Genomic DNA, 20,234 nt, shown 5'->3' with positions numbered 1-20,234 from the left:
GCCCTAGGACCCCTTGGTATCACCCCAGGGATTTGACGTCACGTAGCCCCTTGACACAGAGCTTCTCCGTGTTTAATGGCAAGTTAAGTAATCGAAGGCATATCACAAATTCAAAACTTTTCATTTATTAGTCATTGCAGAATTGTCCATAAAACAGTTTTGACTATAACGACAACAGAAAAATCTCTTTGTTCAGTGAAGCCCCAAAGAAAGAAAAATGGTTAAAATTTCACAATACTGCAGTTCTGCCGACTCAGTGCTGAATGTAACCACCGACAATCAATGAAAGGTATGTCAGTAATATATGTAGGCTACGTGCAATATCAAAGGTATTCTACTACGGTGTACATGCATCCACATCAACACGTCCCCATGCCATCCCCATCAGGCATATGAAAGCCTTCTCAGCCTCTCGTAGAGGTTACAGTGGTTGATTAACCATCTCCGGAACTTTGAACCATACAAACCGATTCTTAGAGAAGAAAGCAGAAACTGAGTTTTATTATCCCATGGGTCCCATTCTATTCTTGGTTATGATAAAAGATGCAGCTACTGCAAGTCCGCTTAGATGGAAATATGTGGATAATCTAACTATAGCTGAAATTAGGAATCACTCTCAGGAGTCAAAATTACAAGAAATTGTCTCCTCTCTTACTTTGTGGTCTTCCAACAATCAGATGATTCCTAAGCCCCCAAAATGTAAGCTTATGCATGTTTCCTTCATGGGAAAGCAAACAGTTATGCCTGCAGTTTTTATTGGCAACCCATTGTTGGAATCAGTAGACAGTCTGAAATTACTTGGTGTCATTTAATCCAAGCTGATTTGAAGTGCGACAAGCAGGCAAGCAGGTATCACACATGACAAGCCTTGCTGCCAAACGTTTGTATATACTTTGTATCTTGAAAAAATTCCATGCCCCGACTCATGACCTTTTGACCATTTATCTCATGTATATTAGACCTTTACTTGAGTATGCCTCACCATCCTGGTCATCTGCTCTCACAATTCAACAATTGGACCAAATTGAACGTATTCAAAGACGTGCAGGTCGAATTATTCCAGGTTACAATAATTACGTCGAATACTCACTTGCCTTTGAATTCCTTAACATACCATCATAAAAACAACGGAGAAATCAAATACTAGAAAAATTTGCCAGAACCTTAGTGCACTCAAGACATAGATCTTTACTCCCTCCACTTTGTAGTTCCTTACCAGATTTCCGCCGTCTTAGAAGCAGTTGTGGTCTCTTCAACCCAAATTGCCGTACTTCCAGACACAAAAGGTCAGCAGTCCCCCAAATGGTCAAAGTAATTAATGCCATTAATCTTTTTTAGTGATTTTTCTCCTTTTAGTTGATAATTTAACTTGCTCCTCCTAAGTGAAATACATATATTTGTTATTGGTGTCGGCGTCATTGTTTTCGTGGCTGTCGTACGTGTTTTTTTGGAAATTAGTAATAGTTTTTGACTGAATTTTAGTTATTAATAATTTTAATGGTTTTAATATTTGTAAATCAATCATTATGAGTCCTACGACTCACTGAATTGATATTGTTTTTAAACCGAAATAACAAAAATTATAAGATTAATCGATTGGCGAGGAATCGAGTAAAAAAAATAACACTACATGGTATTTCTAGTATCTGAACAGGCTGTGGTGCAATTTAGACAAAGGGAGTGTGCGGCAGTCTGGTTTCGAACAGGAAGCCTTGGTTAACGTGGGTCGTGGTCGGGTGTCCATCTGCACCACTAGCAGTTGTTACAGCTGCAGCTTGGATGCCACCTGGGAAGTAATATCACATTGTAAAGTCAGATCATTTAGAGAAAAACATAACTGAGGTTTGAGTGAGAACTCATTTCAGTGCCAAAACAAAAAAGAATTGCTTAGGCTAAAAAAATCTCCGGTTTCTGGTCAGCGAGCTCGTCGCCGTAGACCTGTCCAAAAGTTGCCCAGCTTAAAAACGACTCAAATTCTGCTAGTGTGTAGTTTTAACATGTTTTGATGGGGTACGGTTGACTAATATGTACAGTAAAGGAGTCCCTGCAGCTTCCAATACATTAAGCCAGGCACTCTTTTTCAGATGACGTCATTTCTATATTATACATTTACATCTGGGAACCAGACAAACATATGAAGCAAGATATGGGACGGAGAGCATCCCCCACCTTTGTTTTGGTCTTATGTCCTGTGTACATGTAGAAGCTGAAATACGAATCTTAATTAGAGTCAAAAAGATCGGGACATGTTTTCCAAGAAATGTAATGCTTTTTTAAAAGTTGAACTTTGAACTTTTGAATTCATTTTTCAAAACCGAATGAAATCTTTCGTACCTAATATATACTTTTGGGATGAAATTTTACAGACCTCGCATATTTTTAAGATTCGAACGAAACTTTTTTGACCAAAACATGTTTTGGATTTGAATAAAATTTTGTAGACCTGACATGTTTTTAAGATACGAATAAATTGTGGGGACCTGATATGTTTTTAAGATTCAAGTACATTTTTCAGACCTAACACGTTTTGAAGACTCGAATGAAAAATTTCAGACCTAACATGTTTTCTAAATCCGAATGAAATTTGACAAACCTGACGTTTCCCAGATTCAAATGCATTTTCCCCACCCGTACCTGCATTTCAGAAAAGCATCCGATTGTAAAAAGTACCCGAATATTGGAAAAAGCATCCGAATTGAGAAAGCATCCGATCTTTTTGACGGTGTTCGGCCCGATGGTACCCGAAGTTCCGAACTTTTTAGACGATTCGGCTGTGTTCGGTATGCGAATGCGCAGTCAACTTATAGAATTATTCCCGCCCCCTTAAACAATCGGACAGTCAGTGCTATAAGCCCCTAATTTCGAATTAAGTCAAGCGACTACGTAATGTACATACATTGACGGCATACATTTTAGGTATGGACGCCCGTGAGTGCGAGCCACAGCGCGCCCCAATCAGGTATGTTCATGCCCCTCACTTAATTTGTGCGCATGTGTATCGAATCCCACTGTAACCAGAAGCCTGTAAAATGGCCCTTGACCCCAAAGGTGATCGATCAACATCAAGCTCAGAAAAAGTTGTTTGCCCCTTATTTCCATACCAATTGGTATTATTAGTTCTTACGTACCTCCAAAGTAACAGAGTCAAAAGTTGGAAGTGAAGCCGACATTTCAGAGGGGATTTTTTTCAGTTTTCCCTGACATTTCTCTACTTGTGAATAGTGAGGAATATCATGAACGCTCTAATGAGAAAGTATCATGCAAGAAGGAAACCGTATGAATGAAAACGGAGAGTTTTTGTTTGTGCCTGATAATCGGGCAATCTGACGTGATTGTACGCATCCGTGCAATGCAGTAGGCCAACTCGTACCCAAACGCACTCATATCCAGGTCTGCGTAGGTACGTACGTGCATGCGCCATGCCAAAATCCGGAATCTCATTTTTTACCGCTGCCAAAACTCGTGTGGAAATTTGAATCCGCATGAAATACGAAATGTATTTCAGACAAATGGCTCTTGATCTTGAAAACAATTAACTGATAGATACAAAACAAACATCTTCCAGACAGTATCACCGGTGATCTGAGGAGAATTTGACAGTAGTGTGAAAATTGGACACAAAGCTAGGTAAAAATACAATAATTTTTCATCATACTTTGTCGAAAAAATGACATTTTCCACTTTCTTTGATTTTTCTTCCAGCGATTTTTTGCATCAAACGCGATTGCATCACCCTTTGATAGATTCTTAGCAATTTATTCTCACACGAGGTCTTCAAGGGAAATGACAGTACAATCCCCACATGGATCACCACAGAAATACGTCGTCTGTTAGAATAATTTTTCAGGCCGCCGACCATTATGTCACTATTGCGCACGCGCAAATAAACAAACTAATTGGGTGCACAGTCTATCAGGACATGTGCGTGTAGGGACATCGTATGTAGTCGCTTGATTTAATTCGAAATTGGGGCTTAAAGCACTGACTGCCCGATTGCAATTGTTTAAGGGAGCAGGAAGTATATAGTTTGACTGCGCATGCGCATACCGAACACAGCCGAATCGTCGAAAAAGACTCGGAACTTCGGGTACCATCGGGCCGAACATCGTCAAAAAGATGCTTTCTCAATTCGGATGCTTTTTCAATATTCGGATGCTATTTAAAGTGGGATGCATTCAAAATTCGGATGCTTTTTAAAGTCGGGTGCTTTTGAGATTCGGATGCTTTTTAAAGTCGGATACTTTCTCAATTTGGCTGCTTTCTCAATTCGGATGCATTTTACAGTCAGATGCTTTTGAAATTAGGTTGCTCTCTGAATTCGGGTGAAATGCCGGTGCGGGAAAATGCATTCGAATCTGGAAAACGTTAGGTCTTTCAAATCTCATTTGGATTTCGAAAACATGTAAGGTCTGAAAAATTTCCTTCGAATCTTCCAAACATGTTAGGTCCAAAAAATTTTATTCGGATCTTAAAAACATGTCCAGTCTACAAAATTTTATTCGAAACTTAAAAACATGTTGGGTCAAAAAAATTTCATTCGAATCTTAAAAACATGTAAGGTATGTAAAATTTCATCCCAAAAAGATCTATTAGGAACAAAAGATTTCATTCGGTTTTTGAAAATGAATTCAAAAATTCAAAATTACGGTATGTTTAAAAAAACATAAGATTTAAAAAAATCGACTTTTAAAAAAGCATTACATTTCTCGAAAAGCATGTTCCGATCTTTTTGACTCTAATTCTGCATCTTACTGAAAATGCTTTTAAACAGTAAAAGTACGGGGAAAGCCTATGTTAGTGTTGGTAACGGCCGGAGTTACGAGGACATGCGATGGGCATCGTTCGTTAGCGTACATCGTTTCCAGAGAAAGTGAAGATAAAAAAGCTGCGTCGCCGCACCACTTTGAAGCCAGCTCTTGACTAGCCTTGGAACAAGACGGCAGAATTCGACAGCGGACGCGATCGAGCATAAAACATGCTGCACATTTCCCCTGCGCCCTCTCGTGACTCCATTCCACCAATCGACGGCTAGTCTGGATACCAAACCCGATGATCCTGACTACCCGACGAATCAATGGTGCCGGTATCACCGAATGTCCGGGAATAACCGAAATATTCCGAAGTCGTCTCGTCTATACTCTGCATGTTCGGATGGTACCGTTGATGTTCGGTTATTGCTGGTCGGGTATAGGTGGGCTTGTTGAACCTTAACCGTCAACAACAACAAAGTTACAAACAACTTAGTTGTTGATGGGTGTGTGCGTGGAAGGAATGTTGCTGCACAAGAATTGATCAACTAAAAGAATTTCGAAAATGCTTATGTATGATTTTGAATTTCCTGAATTTTTTTCAAGCGTGCCTCAATAGGGAACACTTAGCTGAATTTGAACCCACTGTGTAAGGGAATGAAATCGAAAACATCCGGGCTTTCAACTTGTGACCTCTGACCCTTGCCGCCTACCTTTTATATCCGTAGGTGATGTCTGACCTAAGATTCTTTATCAAAGGTCGTCAGGGAATCTTTGGACAGGGAACCAGACTAATCGAGGGCTTGTTCTACCCTCTTGGGAATCTCCTACAAACTGTTCAATTGTTTTCTTTTCTTTCCCTCCGGATTTCCGGATGAACCAATCAGCGCCCGAGAAATTTCAGTTGAACCTGTATGTGATGATTATGGATCAATGACCTGCTTCACATGACCTATTACGTAACATATACGAGCACTATGTTGTTGTTGTTGTTTTAATGGCGCTTTCAGCATCTCAGGCTATTTGCGGCAATAACTGTACGTTTATTCATACACTTTATCAATTAGCATCACATTACAGAGTTAGGAAGAAGGTCCAGTTTTAGAGGCAGGAGGAAATCGGAGTACCCGGAGAAAACCTGCGAGAGCAAAGATGGACCGAAAATCAAATGCACTTAAAAAGCCTGGGCCAAGCCGGGACTCAAACCCGGGCCTCATTCATGCAAAGCGAGGACAGAACCGCTACGCTAACCTGCTCCACTTACGAGCACTGTTATGGGACGCTTAACGTACCACTGAAGTTCCAGTACTGTTACCGTTGATAACGGCCGCGGTCGATTTATTAGAACAAGGGGCAAAGAAGGAGGCCTGTAAAAGACTTCCTATAACAAAACTAAAGAAATAACAAGCTGGCGTTGATTCGAATCTGCTTCAACGCTCCCACGGTCTGTTTTGTATCCAATTTTACATCATAGGGTCCATTCTGAAAACTATTTTACATACGAAAGCCACGCCTCGGTTGTAGGTGATTCCCAAGAAGATAGAACGAGCCGTCCATTGGTGAAATGAAGTCATTAGAGGGCGCAAGAGAATTCGGCACGCTGGGCATATATTATGCTCGATCGAGTTCTGCCGTCTTATCCCAAGACTTGATCCTGACCAGAAACCAGAGACTTTTAGGGGGCTTAGCTTTTATAATGATCACTTGTACGACGGTTTTGACTCGTTCTGATCCGATTTTCGTTAGTGCATAAATTTATGCTATAGTAGTATATTTTATGCTTAGTAATATATTCTGCCAGGAAAACGCTTGCTCAGTTCCCCTTACAGGGAGTCGTTGCCGTGCGGCTGAGTACAGATCGTTGTCCTCCACGTAAGGGCAACCAGGTTTATGTTCATTCTACTGAAAAAGTTGGCCATGTAGCCATGTTGACCACACGCTGTGCACGACGTGTGCCTGAATCAACGGCTCGCCATGAGTCCCTTCTTTCCAGCGTGTTGTGGTATAGTACATACCTGCTGGTTGCCCACTGAGTATTGGCGCACCTCCCACTCCTTGTCCATTGTACGATGATTGGCCTAGGACACCAGCTTGACCAGCGTAAACTGCATTGGATGGTACAAGCGGGCCGGTCTGGAGCTGACCATTAAAAACAAAGATGGAGCAAAATCGTATCGTTAAGATATTTGTTTTGAGGGTAGTAGATAATTTTTCCCAAAGTAATTGCTTGTTATGGTTTCACTAAACCGAATAAGTATCTAGATGATCATTGCTAAGCCTTATGTTTGGTAACTCAAAATGTATTTATTCATCACTGTTAACAAATTCGACTGGTACACCTCATCAAAGCATCAAGTGGCTTCAACTCGATCAAGGTTCAATTAATGCAGCGTCCATTCAGATCGCGAAACAAAGATAAGCACCAAAGAGGATCATTCAACCCAATTGATAAGAGACCAAAATGTAGGAGTATTTACAGTGTCACAGTGCAGTGGGATGAAAGGCATAGGTACATTTTCTCTGCCATTCTTGTCATTAATTTTAAATGTATTCAACTTGACAAGATCATGGGCCACATGAAATTCGTCGATTTTTAACAATGTTACATTGGCGATTGTCAATATACCATTAACTTGAAGTGCAAACTGCAAACCCATAAGAATGGTTATATATAGTTTTTACTTAGAAGAGGGGCCATCCTCGTTGTGTTGATTTATTTTTTGACGACAAGAAATACACCCTATCTAACTTCATCCCCTCTGATGCATTAGAACCAAATGATGTCAAATGATGTTTGCTTACCACAATCGTCTGGGTAGGTGGTGCTGAAGCTTTGCAGCAGCTGCAGGATATGCAACAAGACACGGCTGCGACTATCAACTCGCCCAGACCAATAGCGATGAATGCGATTGGTAAGGCTCCGGACCGAATACAAGTACAACAACAAAATCTTATTCAATGAAATTAAGAAATCTCCGCTCATTTCACCGTAGCCTAGCCACACCCTGTCCACCCTAGTCTTGTCGACAAAGCTTAGACAAGCTAAACAAATTCACATGTACAGTGCAGCTGAACTTTGCCATCCGGAAACGATACAACTAATGTATTTCTAATATCGAAATCTGATGTTATCCGGAGAGTTGATAACTTTCGGCTTGAATTTGATAAGATGGGATAAATTAAGAGACTTTCGTATTTTTGAGGAAATATATTCACTGCAAAAATAGATTGTTTAGAAGATATAAACCCTTACCCATTGTAACAGACACGAAGTTAGGTCGTAACTCCAGCAGTGATCCATCAAAACGTACAGCGCCCAGGAATAAAGACCCATTTGCGACATCGAAACCAAGACAGAAAACAACGCCATGATGTAGTGCGCTGTAATCTGCGTTATCGAAAGCGGTAAAATGACACATATAACTCGTCAATTTACTGTGGAAAGTTGACGAAATTAATAATTGTGCGAAAGCGCGAAAAGAAATCATAATTAAAGCCATGACAGGATCAAAGTATGCCATGCTGTGAATAGCCTTAATGAGCACATGCAATTCACTTGTTCCGCGATGGCTTTAAGAGACTCATCTCGGACAACTGAAGATAGTGTTTCATCGTATGAAGCAATCATTTCCGTGGTATTCTGAACATTTGCTAATTAATGAAAACTATTGTACTCACCACACAGTTGTTTCTTTTCCCCGAAACAAAGGCCAGAATTCCTGTCACGAAATAGAACTGCAGAGGAAGTTTAGAAGAGAGAATTAATTGTTCAAGATTTCTCCTATAGGCCTAAGTTGTTTGAACGACACAAGGTTAATCCTTCATATAAAACATTTCTCTAAATTTAATATAAACATAGTTTCAGTTCATGGGCAAAATGTCACGTTCGTCATGTATATAAATCACTTTATATTGCCCAGGACTGTTAGTTATTAATGTTTGCAGATTTCGAGAATTAATCTCTCTATGATAATGAGCTACGTACCGCCACACCAGCCCATATTCCTAAGCCTGTCACATAGTATGGAGTTCCAAAGACGATAGAGGCGATACCACATCCGCAACTCGACAGACCGAAAAGAACGTGAAACACGCCGACGCATATGCTGCATCCCACTGAATAGTTCGCGTTGATCGCCATTTCCAGTTCAATCCTGGAATCAGGTTTATGATAAACTTTCGCGACTCAAAAAAGTGGCATGAAATGAGACGTGAAAAGTTGGACATTTCACTTCAATTCAGCATCACATATGTTTCTATACTTCGTAGAAAAACGCAGTTTCATATATATTATTAGTATAAGTGGAATGAAATACTCCACTTGTGGCACAAAAATTGCGGCATAAAAAGCAGCGTATGGAATATTCGAAGATACAGGAACATATATCAATACTACCGACAGAAAAGTTTTATTGAAGGAAAATTGTATTCGTCAACTGGAGATGAAAAAAGAAATCGACTGGAGCACTAGCAGCCCTTGCCGGCCAAATAGGCCTATCGTTGTTGGGGGCAAGGGCTAAAGAAAAAAAAAACATGCATCGTGTGTGGTTTATAGGTAGATTTCAACAGTATCGATACTTTCTACAAACTCTTCACAAGTTAGTGCTTGCAATTAAAAACGCTACCTTTAGTTCAGATGCTTCTGTTAAAATATCGTACAGTCTCAGCGTCCTTCCATGCAGTGTACCTCAGACCACCAACACGGTTTTCCCAATGACGGATTTACTATCAAGTTTTACAGTGTTAATGAACTTTTCTGTCTGGTTCCACAGTCCATTACCATGGCACCCATTGGCCAGAGACATAGATAAACAAAGCGTTTAACTGAAGTTTGCTGATAGACAAACTACACTGATTAGTAATGTGTTTCTAAATATAGGTCAGTATACGGAACAAATGTGTGAGCAGCAAACAAGTGCATTTATTAGGATAAAAAGCTACCCACAAGGCATTGTCACACCTGTGCTTCCCTCTCTAAAATTTGTAAGGCAAAGGGATGAACTTCTTTTCCAGATAAAAGTATACCTCGTGCATGACTTAAATGGGGAAAAAAGGCCCTGAGAGCGAAAACTGTCAAGCAGCTCCTTAAGTTGTTAATCTCGTAACCTCTTTCCCGTTCGTATTTAATTTGCATTATATGAACGTACCACCTATGTTTGAGATCTTTGACAGGTGCGCAACTACCCGAATGAGGGACAGTTTACCTGAAACTAGAATGTTAACACTCAAGGAAACTAGTCAAACCGCTGAATAGCTCTGCACATATTCATCTTATTCAAAAACCTTATTTTCATGTCCACAAAGGTAATGTTAATTACAGACAGTACAATTGCATTTGAAGTCCAAAGTGTACCATGAAATGCAAACATAATATAATTCTAATGCAAAAATAAAAACTTTCCCGTCTCATTATGTACAAATAATTTTAGATCAGCTCACCAATTATTTACAAATTACAGCATTTATGCAAGCTTTCTTAATTCATAACTAAACTCAAATTATTTTAAGTTGATCAATGACGAAATTATGCATCCAAATGATTAGTACAATCACGAAAAATAGATACAACTCGTAACAGTGCCACAGCTTTCAAAAATTGCGAAACGGATACTTGTGATCTTAATTCGACTCAAGCTTGAACACAGAAGACCGAGAAGCGAAAATGGAAAGGGCAGCATAGTGAAACTTGTACAGGGCAATAATGATACGTAAAGAGTCTGCCACTAAGAACTTCTAGCCTAGGCATTCCGCGTGAACCATGTGAATCCAGCGGTCTTATTTTACGAACTTGCAAACTGCATACAATGAAACAAATAACTGTGCTACTCTTCTCCGTTGTGAGACAACAGTTCTCACTGAGGGGTAAATTGGTATGGATAGGGGACATAAACATCTAACTTTGCATGATTTTCTGATTAGTCAAATAGCTACAAGACAAAGGAAGGTATTTTATCCATTGACGGACGCACGTGCAAATGACAAACACAATCTGGTGGGCAAAATAAAATCCATCCATGTAGCATTTCAAGGCACATCGAGAATTTTAATACAAATGATTAATTTTCAAGATGTATTTTCAAGATGATTAAGTTTTTAAAAACCGTCCCTTTGCGCGATCTTTTCTACTTGATTTGGTGATTTTAATGTCAAGCTAGGAAAAAACATAAAACCCTGTTACTTTTTTAGTATGTTCAAGTCTAATCTAACACTTCAGTTCAATATCAGACCACTTTTGAAGACACAAAAAATGCTGGCAAATTCACTGCACTTAATTAGGAGACATTTCCTAATAAAAACAGGCTTCTCTTTTGTCACTGAACTTTTATATGTGAACAGCCATCGTGTAAATCCCGGGGGAGGGGGGTATTTATCCCTCCCCTTGTTGTGGGGGGGGTGGGCTATTGAATCATCTCCCCACACACTTTTTGCGATGATCAAAAAAACTAAAGCGGACTGTGAAGAATTTTCAGAAATGTTTGCGATATCACTAAAAAGGAAAAGCAATTTTCAAAAGCCGTGAATATACCACTATGAAGTAAGATTCTACATAAATTTGATATACATTACAGATGTACATCTTAATCATGAACATCGCACCCATAAAGCAAATATGGTGTCCACCCCCCCCCACTTTTCAAATTTCCATAGCGCGCAAGTCCTCCCCCTCCACACCTTTCCCCGCCCCATCCCCCAATTTCCAAAACAGATTTACGCCACTGTAAAACGGCAAACAAATTTAAGCCAATGATTCAGAGCATTGTAGTGGACGCATATTACCAACAAGCAACGACAATTCGAAATATAGAGGTCGTCCGTCTGTAAACTGCAAGCGCGAAAAAATCGAATTGTTTTCAGATGTTGACACTTACCACACATTGTTAAGTTACTAAAAGCTCGCCTGTTTGCGGAATTATTAACCGCTCTGAGCGGAAGAAAAAGGGGGGCGTGTCTTGGGGTACTTATCGCATAGGGGTGAATTCCACCAAATGGTTGTATTTCTGCACGCGAGCTCATTAATATTTTGTGATCTCACAGGATTTTTACAATAGGACAGGCCATAATCAGGAGGCATCATAGAAATATTTCTATAAATTTAGGACTGATACTTCCCAGTTTGGGGCATTTCTTTGACAAAAAGCCCCTGTTGCGGGCCTATTTTGGATAGAGGCGGGCGGCCATATTCAGAAATGAGCGCTTAGTTTAATTGCTATTTTGGGGTATCTTCGTTCAAGGGCGAATACAATTTTTTTGTGGCTGACCCCCATGAAATTGAAACGAAAAGTGCTCTTCTGGCCATAATCTTGACTTTCCAGTGAAAAAACGGAGGCCAACCTCTTCACGAGAGTCAACAGGTGGCGCTATTTCGGTCCAATTTTGCACTTTTTTCTATGGGCGCGTATTTGGTGTAGTGCAACCACAGGCACGCCATGAGGCGCGCAAGTATATGCGCGTTTAACGTAGAGCACGCTGAGTACGCGTAACTGATAATTTACTCCGGCATGTATCCGGTTCGTAAGTGACTTCGTCACAAAGGCGGACGCGCCACGATTCGTAGGCTCTCATTGGACGATCGCAGAAGTTGTGCGTGAACTTCCGGTTCCAAGGTTCCACACATAAACGGCGATCAATGCATATAACCATATGTGCAATGCACGTGTGCAGTGGCCGTGGTTTGAACTGTAGTTACGTCACACTTACGAATCGGATCGTCTTTGCGGGCACGCGCACAGAGCGCGTGCAAGATTCTGCTTGTAACCACCTGTCTTCTTTTCGCCGATTGGGGCTGCACTTTAGCTCGGGGCGGATAACATGGTCTCATTGCTTAAAGCGGTGAGTACAAAAACAGGGTATCATTACGATCTTAGACACCAAAGTATTTTGTAAATCGATGTGGACTAAAGTTGGTTACAGTAATCTTCTGTGTAACTTGAAAATAACTCCTTACAAACCGCCACCACATACATGTAGGCCTAGTGCCCCTTTGTCGCCGTAGTTTAATAGTATGCCGCGGTGTTATGAGCCTGTGTTTGAGCTTGGGGTGGGTGGGGGAGGGCGGAGATGTCCCCGCTAGGCATCGCCTGATCGAAGGTAGGGTTGTGGTAGACCAGCGGGTCACCAGCGGCAGGATATGACGGCAACTGTGGCTTCTCGCTGTAGCCTGATATGGGTAAAAACGATATCAAACAATAGCGTTAGCGAGATCATTTACACGCCTGAGATGATTGTTCTTGCCTGGATACCAAACCATTGGTCTCTTGGGATCCAAAACTATATTCTGTTATTCAATTATACACCATGATTTGAATCTTGTCACAGTAAAAACAACGTCAGGTGGTTAATTGCCAATAATGGCGCCTGAGTTAGACTGCAAACAAACTCAAAGGTGCATTCATACCTGGTGCAGGTGGGGCAGCAATGTTGGTCGGTACACCTCCCCCTGAGTAGCTGCCCACATACTCTGCTTGAGGTGGAGGCATTACCACAGCTGGTCCGCCTTGCGTAGGAAGCGGCTGAAGAACTGGCTGTTGCATGCTGTGAATCTGTCAAACATCAGGAATTTCCCCTCAAAATTAACTCGGGGGTTTTCCTAAACCCTAAAAGAGCGGGGAGGGGGAGGAAATCCGCCCCCGCAACATTTCTTCCGATATCGCAGCAGTGTTTTTTTCACAAGCTAACATTAAGGAAACTGTTTTCAGTCAAGTGACTTTTAGGTGGTGAAATGATTGCAAAGTAAAGTGCATATCTTACCACGACAGTCTGAGTTGGTGCTACGTCATTATTGAAGCAACACGTACAGGCCGTGCAGCACGATACCATGGCAATAATCCATTCCAAAAATGCAAGCAACAAGAGAATAGCGTGCATGATCAGGTCCCGAATCTAGAGATGGAGTTCACAACAGACATTTGTTAGCATGAGCAATACAATCATTGACCATCCAATGGCCAAGCCATGCCAATCGCAACCTTAAGCCTGACCCAACCCTGATCCCATCCCACAACCATTCCAACCCAACCCAACCCAGCTTAACCCCACCCAACTCACCTAAACCATGGTTTACAAACCCCGCCCAGCCCAGCCGAGCCTAGCCAGGACCCCAATGGTGTCCCGCCAAATCCAAGTTGAATCCATCCAACTCCATCCAATCTGATCCAAACGCCAATCCTAATTTTCCATAACACAAATCCCCATGATTACCTGTGTCTCTGTACAACTGCCGTTGAACTGCCAGTACAAACTGTCGAAACATGTCCACACTTCATTTATCACGGCCCATACATATAGCCCCATCTGACCCATAGACACGAAGACTGACAGTAATGCCATTACATAATAGGCTGTGATCTGGAAACAAACAAAAGCCGTGTTTGTTTATGGTTTAAAATAAAACACGGACACCAAACCTCGCCAAACGATGATGTGAACCAGCATAAGGATCACTAATCATGATCCACATCCGTGTGAAACAAACAGCCCAAACACATCCGGCTAGAATTCAAACACATCAGAGACTATCCACATTAAGCCGATTCGAAGAAAATACAAAGACAATAAAACATGGAAAACATTTTCCGGGTGTTGGTTGGGTTATTATACTAACCACTCCCAATTATCTCGCTTAAAAGAGGGAGTGGTGTCGAAAATCTTCTCTATTTCTATGCAAAGATTTCCAATAAAATCTTCAAATTTCTCTCATACTCAGGAAAGCAAACGTTCGCAAAGATTCAGGTATGTAGAAGGGGTCAGGCTAGCAAGCATCAGATAAACGGAACTTGGACCTAAATTTTCACATCAGAGTCGAACTAAATGAGACAGTCTTTTGAAACTTGATTTCAAAGAAAATGGGCGGGAATATAGGTTTTCCTGGCCGAATTCGTCCTCTTCACGGTCATATTCATTATTGTTCGTTCGTATTCCAACGAGGCTTCCCAGGTGGTTGCTCCCATGTTTTTTTTCATACGGTAGGGCCTTCAAATTCGTTTACAGGCGTCAAATAGTGTACTATAACACATTTATCTTAAAATTAATTTCATCATTTGAACAGCATAACCGTCATTCGATTTCGCGCTAGGTGACTGGAATGAGAAATTCCTCCCGAAGTTTACTTTCTCTATACGCAATCATGTTCGCATTTTGAGCCTTCAAATTGGAAAACTTCGAGTTAAGAGGGATATACAGCAAATTAAAATCCGTATCGAAAAAATTGGGGAGATTACAAATAGAAAACACGCAAGTAGTTTGTCCCTCGTATTGACTTGAATGTATATGTTATATTTCAAACAAGTAACACGTCAAGAATACAGTACATTTGCTCCAATAATGATTGCCCGTTTAATTAAAAATGTAGAAATGAAACTCTCCCTTGACCTTTATCACGGATACAGAAAAAAATCCTTTAGATGCAATACTAATTTGTAATGTCCTTATTTTATAAACAAGAAATACACTCTCCGTAAATTAGCATGTATACTAAGAGTTGTCGGATTCTCTTTACTAAACAATGGCTTGTTTTTTTGTTACATTTTAAAGTAATGTTTTTGCTTTTATGTTTCATTCTATTTTTCTCATCCTTTCCAGACATTTCCCTACTTTGTCCATTGTCTGGTAATAAAATAACTTTACTTTGCTGTTAATCATTCTTTTACAATTCAAACAGAAACAAATACGAATTAGCAAACAAACGTTTCCTTTCATGAAATATTTTGCACAAATTAGTCACAAAGAAAACAATTAGACTGAATAACATTGCACGAATCTCACAAATGCTTGCCTATTCATAGGCTACATAATGAAGCAAGATATGAGACGGAGAGAACCCCTTGCTTTGTGATGGCCAGTTTCACTGGAATCTGAGGAATTCTTGGCAGACATAGGGGAGGGTGTTAGGTAACAATAGTCTAGCGAGTGTACAGCAATTGGACGTGTTTGTGTGTGGGGGGAGGGTACCCCTTTGTCTTATTTCTTGCTGGAGATAGATTCCTGAAATCGGACGCCAAAACACGTACTGGGAGTGTGTCCGCGCGAATCTAATGCTTTTTGCGTATTTTTCCAACTAGAACGCTGACCTTTCACTTTTTGAATAACCAGATTGTACAATCGCATGCTCTTTGAATGCAGTTATGCTCTTTGAACGGTGATGTAGATTGTCAATCTATTTAGTGCTAATTTGAATGATACTCTCGCTAATTCGTGTGCGAAGATGATGAATTCGGCTAGGAAAAACCTATATTAAGGACTGGTGGGCAAAGCTTACCACGCTGTTATTTCTTGTCGAGGACGCCAGAGCTAGTATACCAGTTATCGCGTAGAACTGAAACCGAATCATAAAAAGAATTGGTAAATTAAGCCCCCAAACTACTCCTTTCATATATTTTAATAAGACCAAGCTATTGTTAGCACTGCTGCTGTTACATCCGGTGAGAACCTTGCGATAAGGTTACATGCATGTTCTTCATCGGCACGACACAAAAACGCAATTTCCTTTGTTTAACCAGTCAGCAAAAAAAAAGGTTGGTCAAACTTGAAATACAGTATACGTTAGAAATGTGCAATGTTCCAGATTTTTACTAAATGTAATAAATTACACAATCCCAGTCTGTAGGAGGTGCTCTCGAAATTCTGTTTCTATAACCATACTATCAAGGCTGAAAGGTTGAAATCATTTTGTCCGTTGCGAATATGTATGAGCAAGAACACTTACCACAACCCCAGCCCATATTCCAACTGCGATTTCGGCTACATACGCATGCAGGACAATGGCAGCGACTCCACAGGCACATGATCCCAACCCAAAGAGGATATGGAACACACCCAAACAAACCCCACAGCCAGGGGAATAGTTATAGTTTGTAGCCATATCCTAATCACCAAATCCTGGAGAATAAAATGAGTGTAATTCATCAAATTGTTGCTTTCAAACTTTACAAGGACTAGCTGATACCCAAAGGCTACTTCAAACACTACAAATATGGATTCAAAACATTTAGTGTGTCATATTATGCCCTCTCTTTTCGTGTGTCTGTCAGATGAATTGCTCTGCGATTGCGTGCTGGGTAACGGGAAATCCCGCCGTTTTTAATTCTCGTCGCTGGGTAACGGAAAAAACCCAGAGGATCTGTTGGACTAAAATCTGAAATAGTACTGCTTAGTTAATGATTGAAATGATTAAAATGCAGCTTTTAATGTTTTAACGGGTTTGCCATCGAAACCTGCAAAAGGAAGGTTCGTCTTTCGACATGATGTGCATTTGTAGGATATGTATGGCAAGGACACGTACAGTAGACATGGCAAAAAGGGTATGGTAAAAATGAACGGGAGTCACTTCCGTTAATCGGTCGCTGAAAAGGGATTCATTTTAGGAACGAAACTCTCTGGCTTAGATTAGCACTGTGACACACTTCAACGAGAAGCACAAATCGTGATGAAATCAAATAGAATCTGTACGAAAGATAAAGACGCTTGATCCGACAAAAACAGAGAAAAATTCCTTACCTCTCTGTCCAGATGTTGGCGTCAAATGACAAGGTTTTTATCCTCAGCAGATTTAAATGGCACGCTAGCAACACATCCTGAGTTTCGACAATGAATTAACATGAATTTCATCTCTCGCTGATTTTATGCGCGTGTCGTTTGCACTTTGGTCAGTCACCATGACGATTACAGCGCGGTTTGCTTATTCTCTTGGACATATTTACACTTTGCATTAGTATGACGGAGGTGTGCATTCTGTTAAGTTACTGGTTAACTCAAAAGCTGACCAATGTTTAACTGGGTTTTCAGACTAAATCGGTCATGTGTAGGCTCATGTTGTGGGGCAACCAAAAATAGCAAATGACCTCATAGGGTAGCAACAATGGAATATTTCTTAGAAACACCAAAATCCAGAGTGCACTTTTGTGTCTCAGTTCCCATAATTTCCAGTGCTCGTTTAATATTTTAATGGGTAACCGGTTCCTTTTGGTTAGTATATGGTAATGATTATTTCCATATGCAGGGATAAATCCGTATTGTTATCCCTAAAAAAGACCTCAAAGTTAATGACTTATGCATAATTTGCTGAAGTGTTTTCAGTATGTAAATTCTGGATTCACAATTTTAACAGACAGACTTCTGCACTTAACCTTCTCGTCCATGGACGACATCAAAGCAGAAGCGACTTCGGTGGTCTAAGATGTTAAAAAAAGTGCACTTTTCAATGCAGTTAACCAAATAGGGATGTCAAATGTTGCAGAAAATAGGGGGCAAACATTTCACTGAATTTGCACATTAATTGCAGTCAACAGCAACACACGACTCTGTAGTCGCTTGAGTAGTTTGGGGCCTAGGGCGCTGAGCAGTGGCTTATATATAGTGTAGTGGGAACCAGGCCAGAGTTTCAGATGAGTACGGGCATGCCTAACAAAGTCAGAAACGGTTCGGACTTTTGGGTTTTAGTGGGCAGAACAGCGTTGAAAAGATCAGATAATTTCTAACTTCGGATGCGTTCTAAATTCGGATGAAATGCAATGCAATTTGGGATGAAATGCATTAAGGGAAATTTCATTCGGATTTCAATAAAATGTATTTGAATCTCGAAAGGTCTGTAGAATTTCATTTGAATTTCTGAAACCTGTAACGTCTGCAAAAATTTATTCAAATCTCGAAAATATTTTAGGTCTAAAAACTTGTAGACTTTAATTCGGTTTTGAGAAATGCATTAGATATTTTGAAATAGGCCTACACCCTGTTTTATTATTGTGTCATCACTATATCTACAAAGAAAAGGAAAAAATATCTCTTAAAAATCAATAAACAATATAATATTATGCAAGTTTTTTTTTGGGGGGGGGGCTGTGGTACTCCAAAGTTAAGATCAACCCTATGACCTATTTGGTAAGTTCTTGGAAATGACGCTTGTCGTCCGGGTCGCCGCCACCGTTGAGCAGTTCTAGGTAAGGCTCGTCTCGGGGGCTGCCATCTTGTCGAGTAGGCTCCGCAGGAATATCTATGAGGACTTAATAAACGAGAAAAGTCAAGGACGCTAATAATATTATCATCGATGGAGAAGAATCTTTATCATCAGAAACATTTTCGCAGGTACCGAAAAGACGTTCTCTTGGGTCTTAGTGCAATGTAATGGTTGGTACCGTAGATCTTCCTTGTGAATTGTCACCGTAATTACTCACCTCGGCGTGAAGTCTTCCCATCAATTGGTACGTTTGTATAATCAACGCCGATAGGCGTACCGCTTGCCAACGCCTGTTGACCAGCTCTGCCGGTTTTCGGTATTAAAAAAACTTCATGAAACTTCACTGGAAACGTCACGTTTATCTAGTTTATAATGCTTTCATTATATGCTTATAGCTAATTATTATTCTTACCGTTGCCAGTAGGTTAGTTACTACACCTAAAAATGGGTTTGAGTGAATGGAGCGTGTACGTACCACAACAGCGTTGAGATTGGACATCCCCCACTGAAGACAATCAGTGTAAAGCCAGCGATCGAAACAAAAACCTCGAGGGCACCACACGCCACTTCCAAAGCCTGATATACAGTAAGGTAGGGTATTAACCGAGAAGTGCAGGGCTTACCTTGTTTAAGGTTCATTCAATGGGAACATGCAATATGAAATTGTGCTCAAATTACTACTGCTGTGATGTACACAGCCAAATTTTAGCAAAAAGACACTTTATATTTTTCAAAAGTAAGTATGTATGATGAAAAATTCTTTCAGTTGATGGATTTAGGCCAAACGTCTTTGTCGTTGAAAGCAAGTCCTACTGTGAGCCCACCTGAAAGGGACAATTGAAGCGTATGTCGTAACAGCGGCTATTTTGAGCTATGATGGACGATCAAAATGCTATGACACGCGGCCAAACATGCCATGGCACTCATGGCCATGTAGCCATCAATTTGTAGAGATGAACATGAAAATGGACAGCTGTAATACGAATAAAATAAAGAATTCGGAAGGGGTACACCTGTAATGTTTTCAAACACTCACCGCGGCTCTGTACTTCTTGCATCCAGTTACCACCCCAAAGACACCTGCGCCCATATAGAAATACAAATAAAAAGAAATAGAACAGTACAAAGGTGTCAAACCACCACACCACTCCACGTCACACAATCCTACACCATCCCAACAGACTGTCGACAATCTACAGGGAAGTACACGTAGCCGTGTGTGGCAATTTCAAGAATTTTAGGTTATACAAAATAGCACTTACTAAAAGCCCGCACCAGATGGGGGTTGCAATGCCAGTTAAGCCAGGGGATCTTACGAATACCATATCTAATATTCCAAGGGTATCAGGAAATAAACCAGGCGCTGCTTGCAAGAAACCTGTCACTTTAAGCCCCTTCCAGTTGTAGGTCTTAGGATAGTTACCGTCTGCATCACCAGACGCTTTTGGTGGTTTTCTCTCCTTACCAGTAAATGAAAAGGAACATCAGAATAGTTCAAAGGTAAACTTTGGCGCTGAACAAAGTGACCTTCAACCTGC

The 20,234-nt window shown here is 40.6% G+C and overlaps 2 protein-coding genes across 3 annotated transcripts; both read right to left on the bottom strand.

Annotated features, from left to right (window-relative positions):
• Window positions 1-109: 109 nt before the first annotated feature.
• Window positions 110-9,866, bottom strand: LOC147799898 (uncharacterized). Of its 2 annotated transcripts, none has more exons than XM_087133066.1 (7): window positions 9,374-9,866; window positions 8,734-8,933; window positions 8,427-8,483; window positions 8,004-8,136; window positions 7,551-7,675; window positions 6,764-6,887; window positions 110-1,786 (listed from the first exon to the last, which is right to left on the bottom strand). In XM_087133066.1, the coding sequence occupies exons 2-7, from the start codon at window positions 8,887-8,889 to the stop codon at window positions 1,668-1,670; spliced, it is 714 nt and encodes a 237-aa protein (XP_086989192.1). In that variant the 5' UTR covers window positions 8,890-8,933; window positions 9,374-9,866; the 3' UTR covers window positions 110-1,667. The 2 variants fall into 2 exon arrangements, with proteins under 2 accessions (XP_086989192.1, XP_086989191.1); XM_087133065.1 differs by having other exon boundaries at window positions 8,734-8,902.
• A 133-nt stretch (window positions 9,867-9,999) lies between these two features.
• On the bottom strand, window positions 10,000-17,398 carry LOC110978217 (uncharacterized). The gene is made up of 7 exons (XM_022233034.2): window positions 17,241-17,398; window positions 16,450-16,622; window positions 16,003-16,059; window positions 13,947-14,093; window positions 13,497-13,628; window positions 13,144-13,288; window positions 10,000-12,906 (listed from the first exon to the last, which is right to left on the bottom strand). The coding sequence occupies exons 2-7, from the start codon at window positions 16,603-16,605 to the stop codon at window positions 12,743-12,745; spliced, it is 801 nt and encodes a 266-aa protein (XP_022088726.2). The 5' UTR covers window positions 16,606-16,622; window positions 17,241-17,398; the 3' UTR covers window positions 10,000-12,742.
• Window positions 17,399-20,234: the final 2,836 nt, after the last annotated feature.

This window comes from Acanthaster planci, linkage group LG02 (genome assembly GCF_054643075.1).
Source record: "Acanthaster planci isolate LZ-2023a linkage group LG02, COTS_SCS, whole genome shotgun sequence".
NCBI lineage: Eukaryota > Metazoa > Echinodermata > Asteroidea > Valvatida > Acanthasteridae > Acanthaster > Acanthaster planci.
The sequence above is the reverse complement of the archived record's forward strand: the minus strand, read 5'-3'. Positions and strand labels throughout refer to the sequence as shown.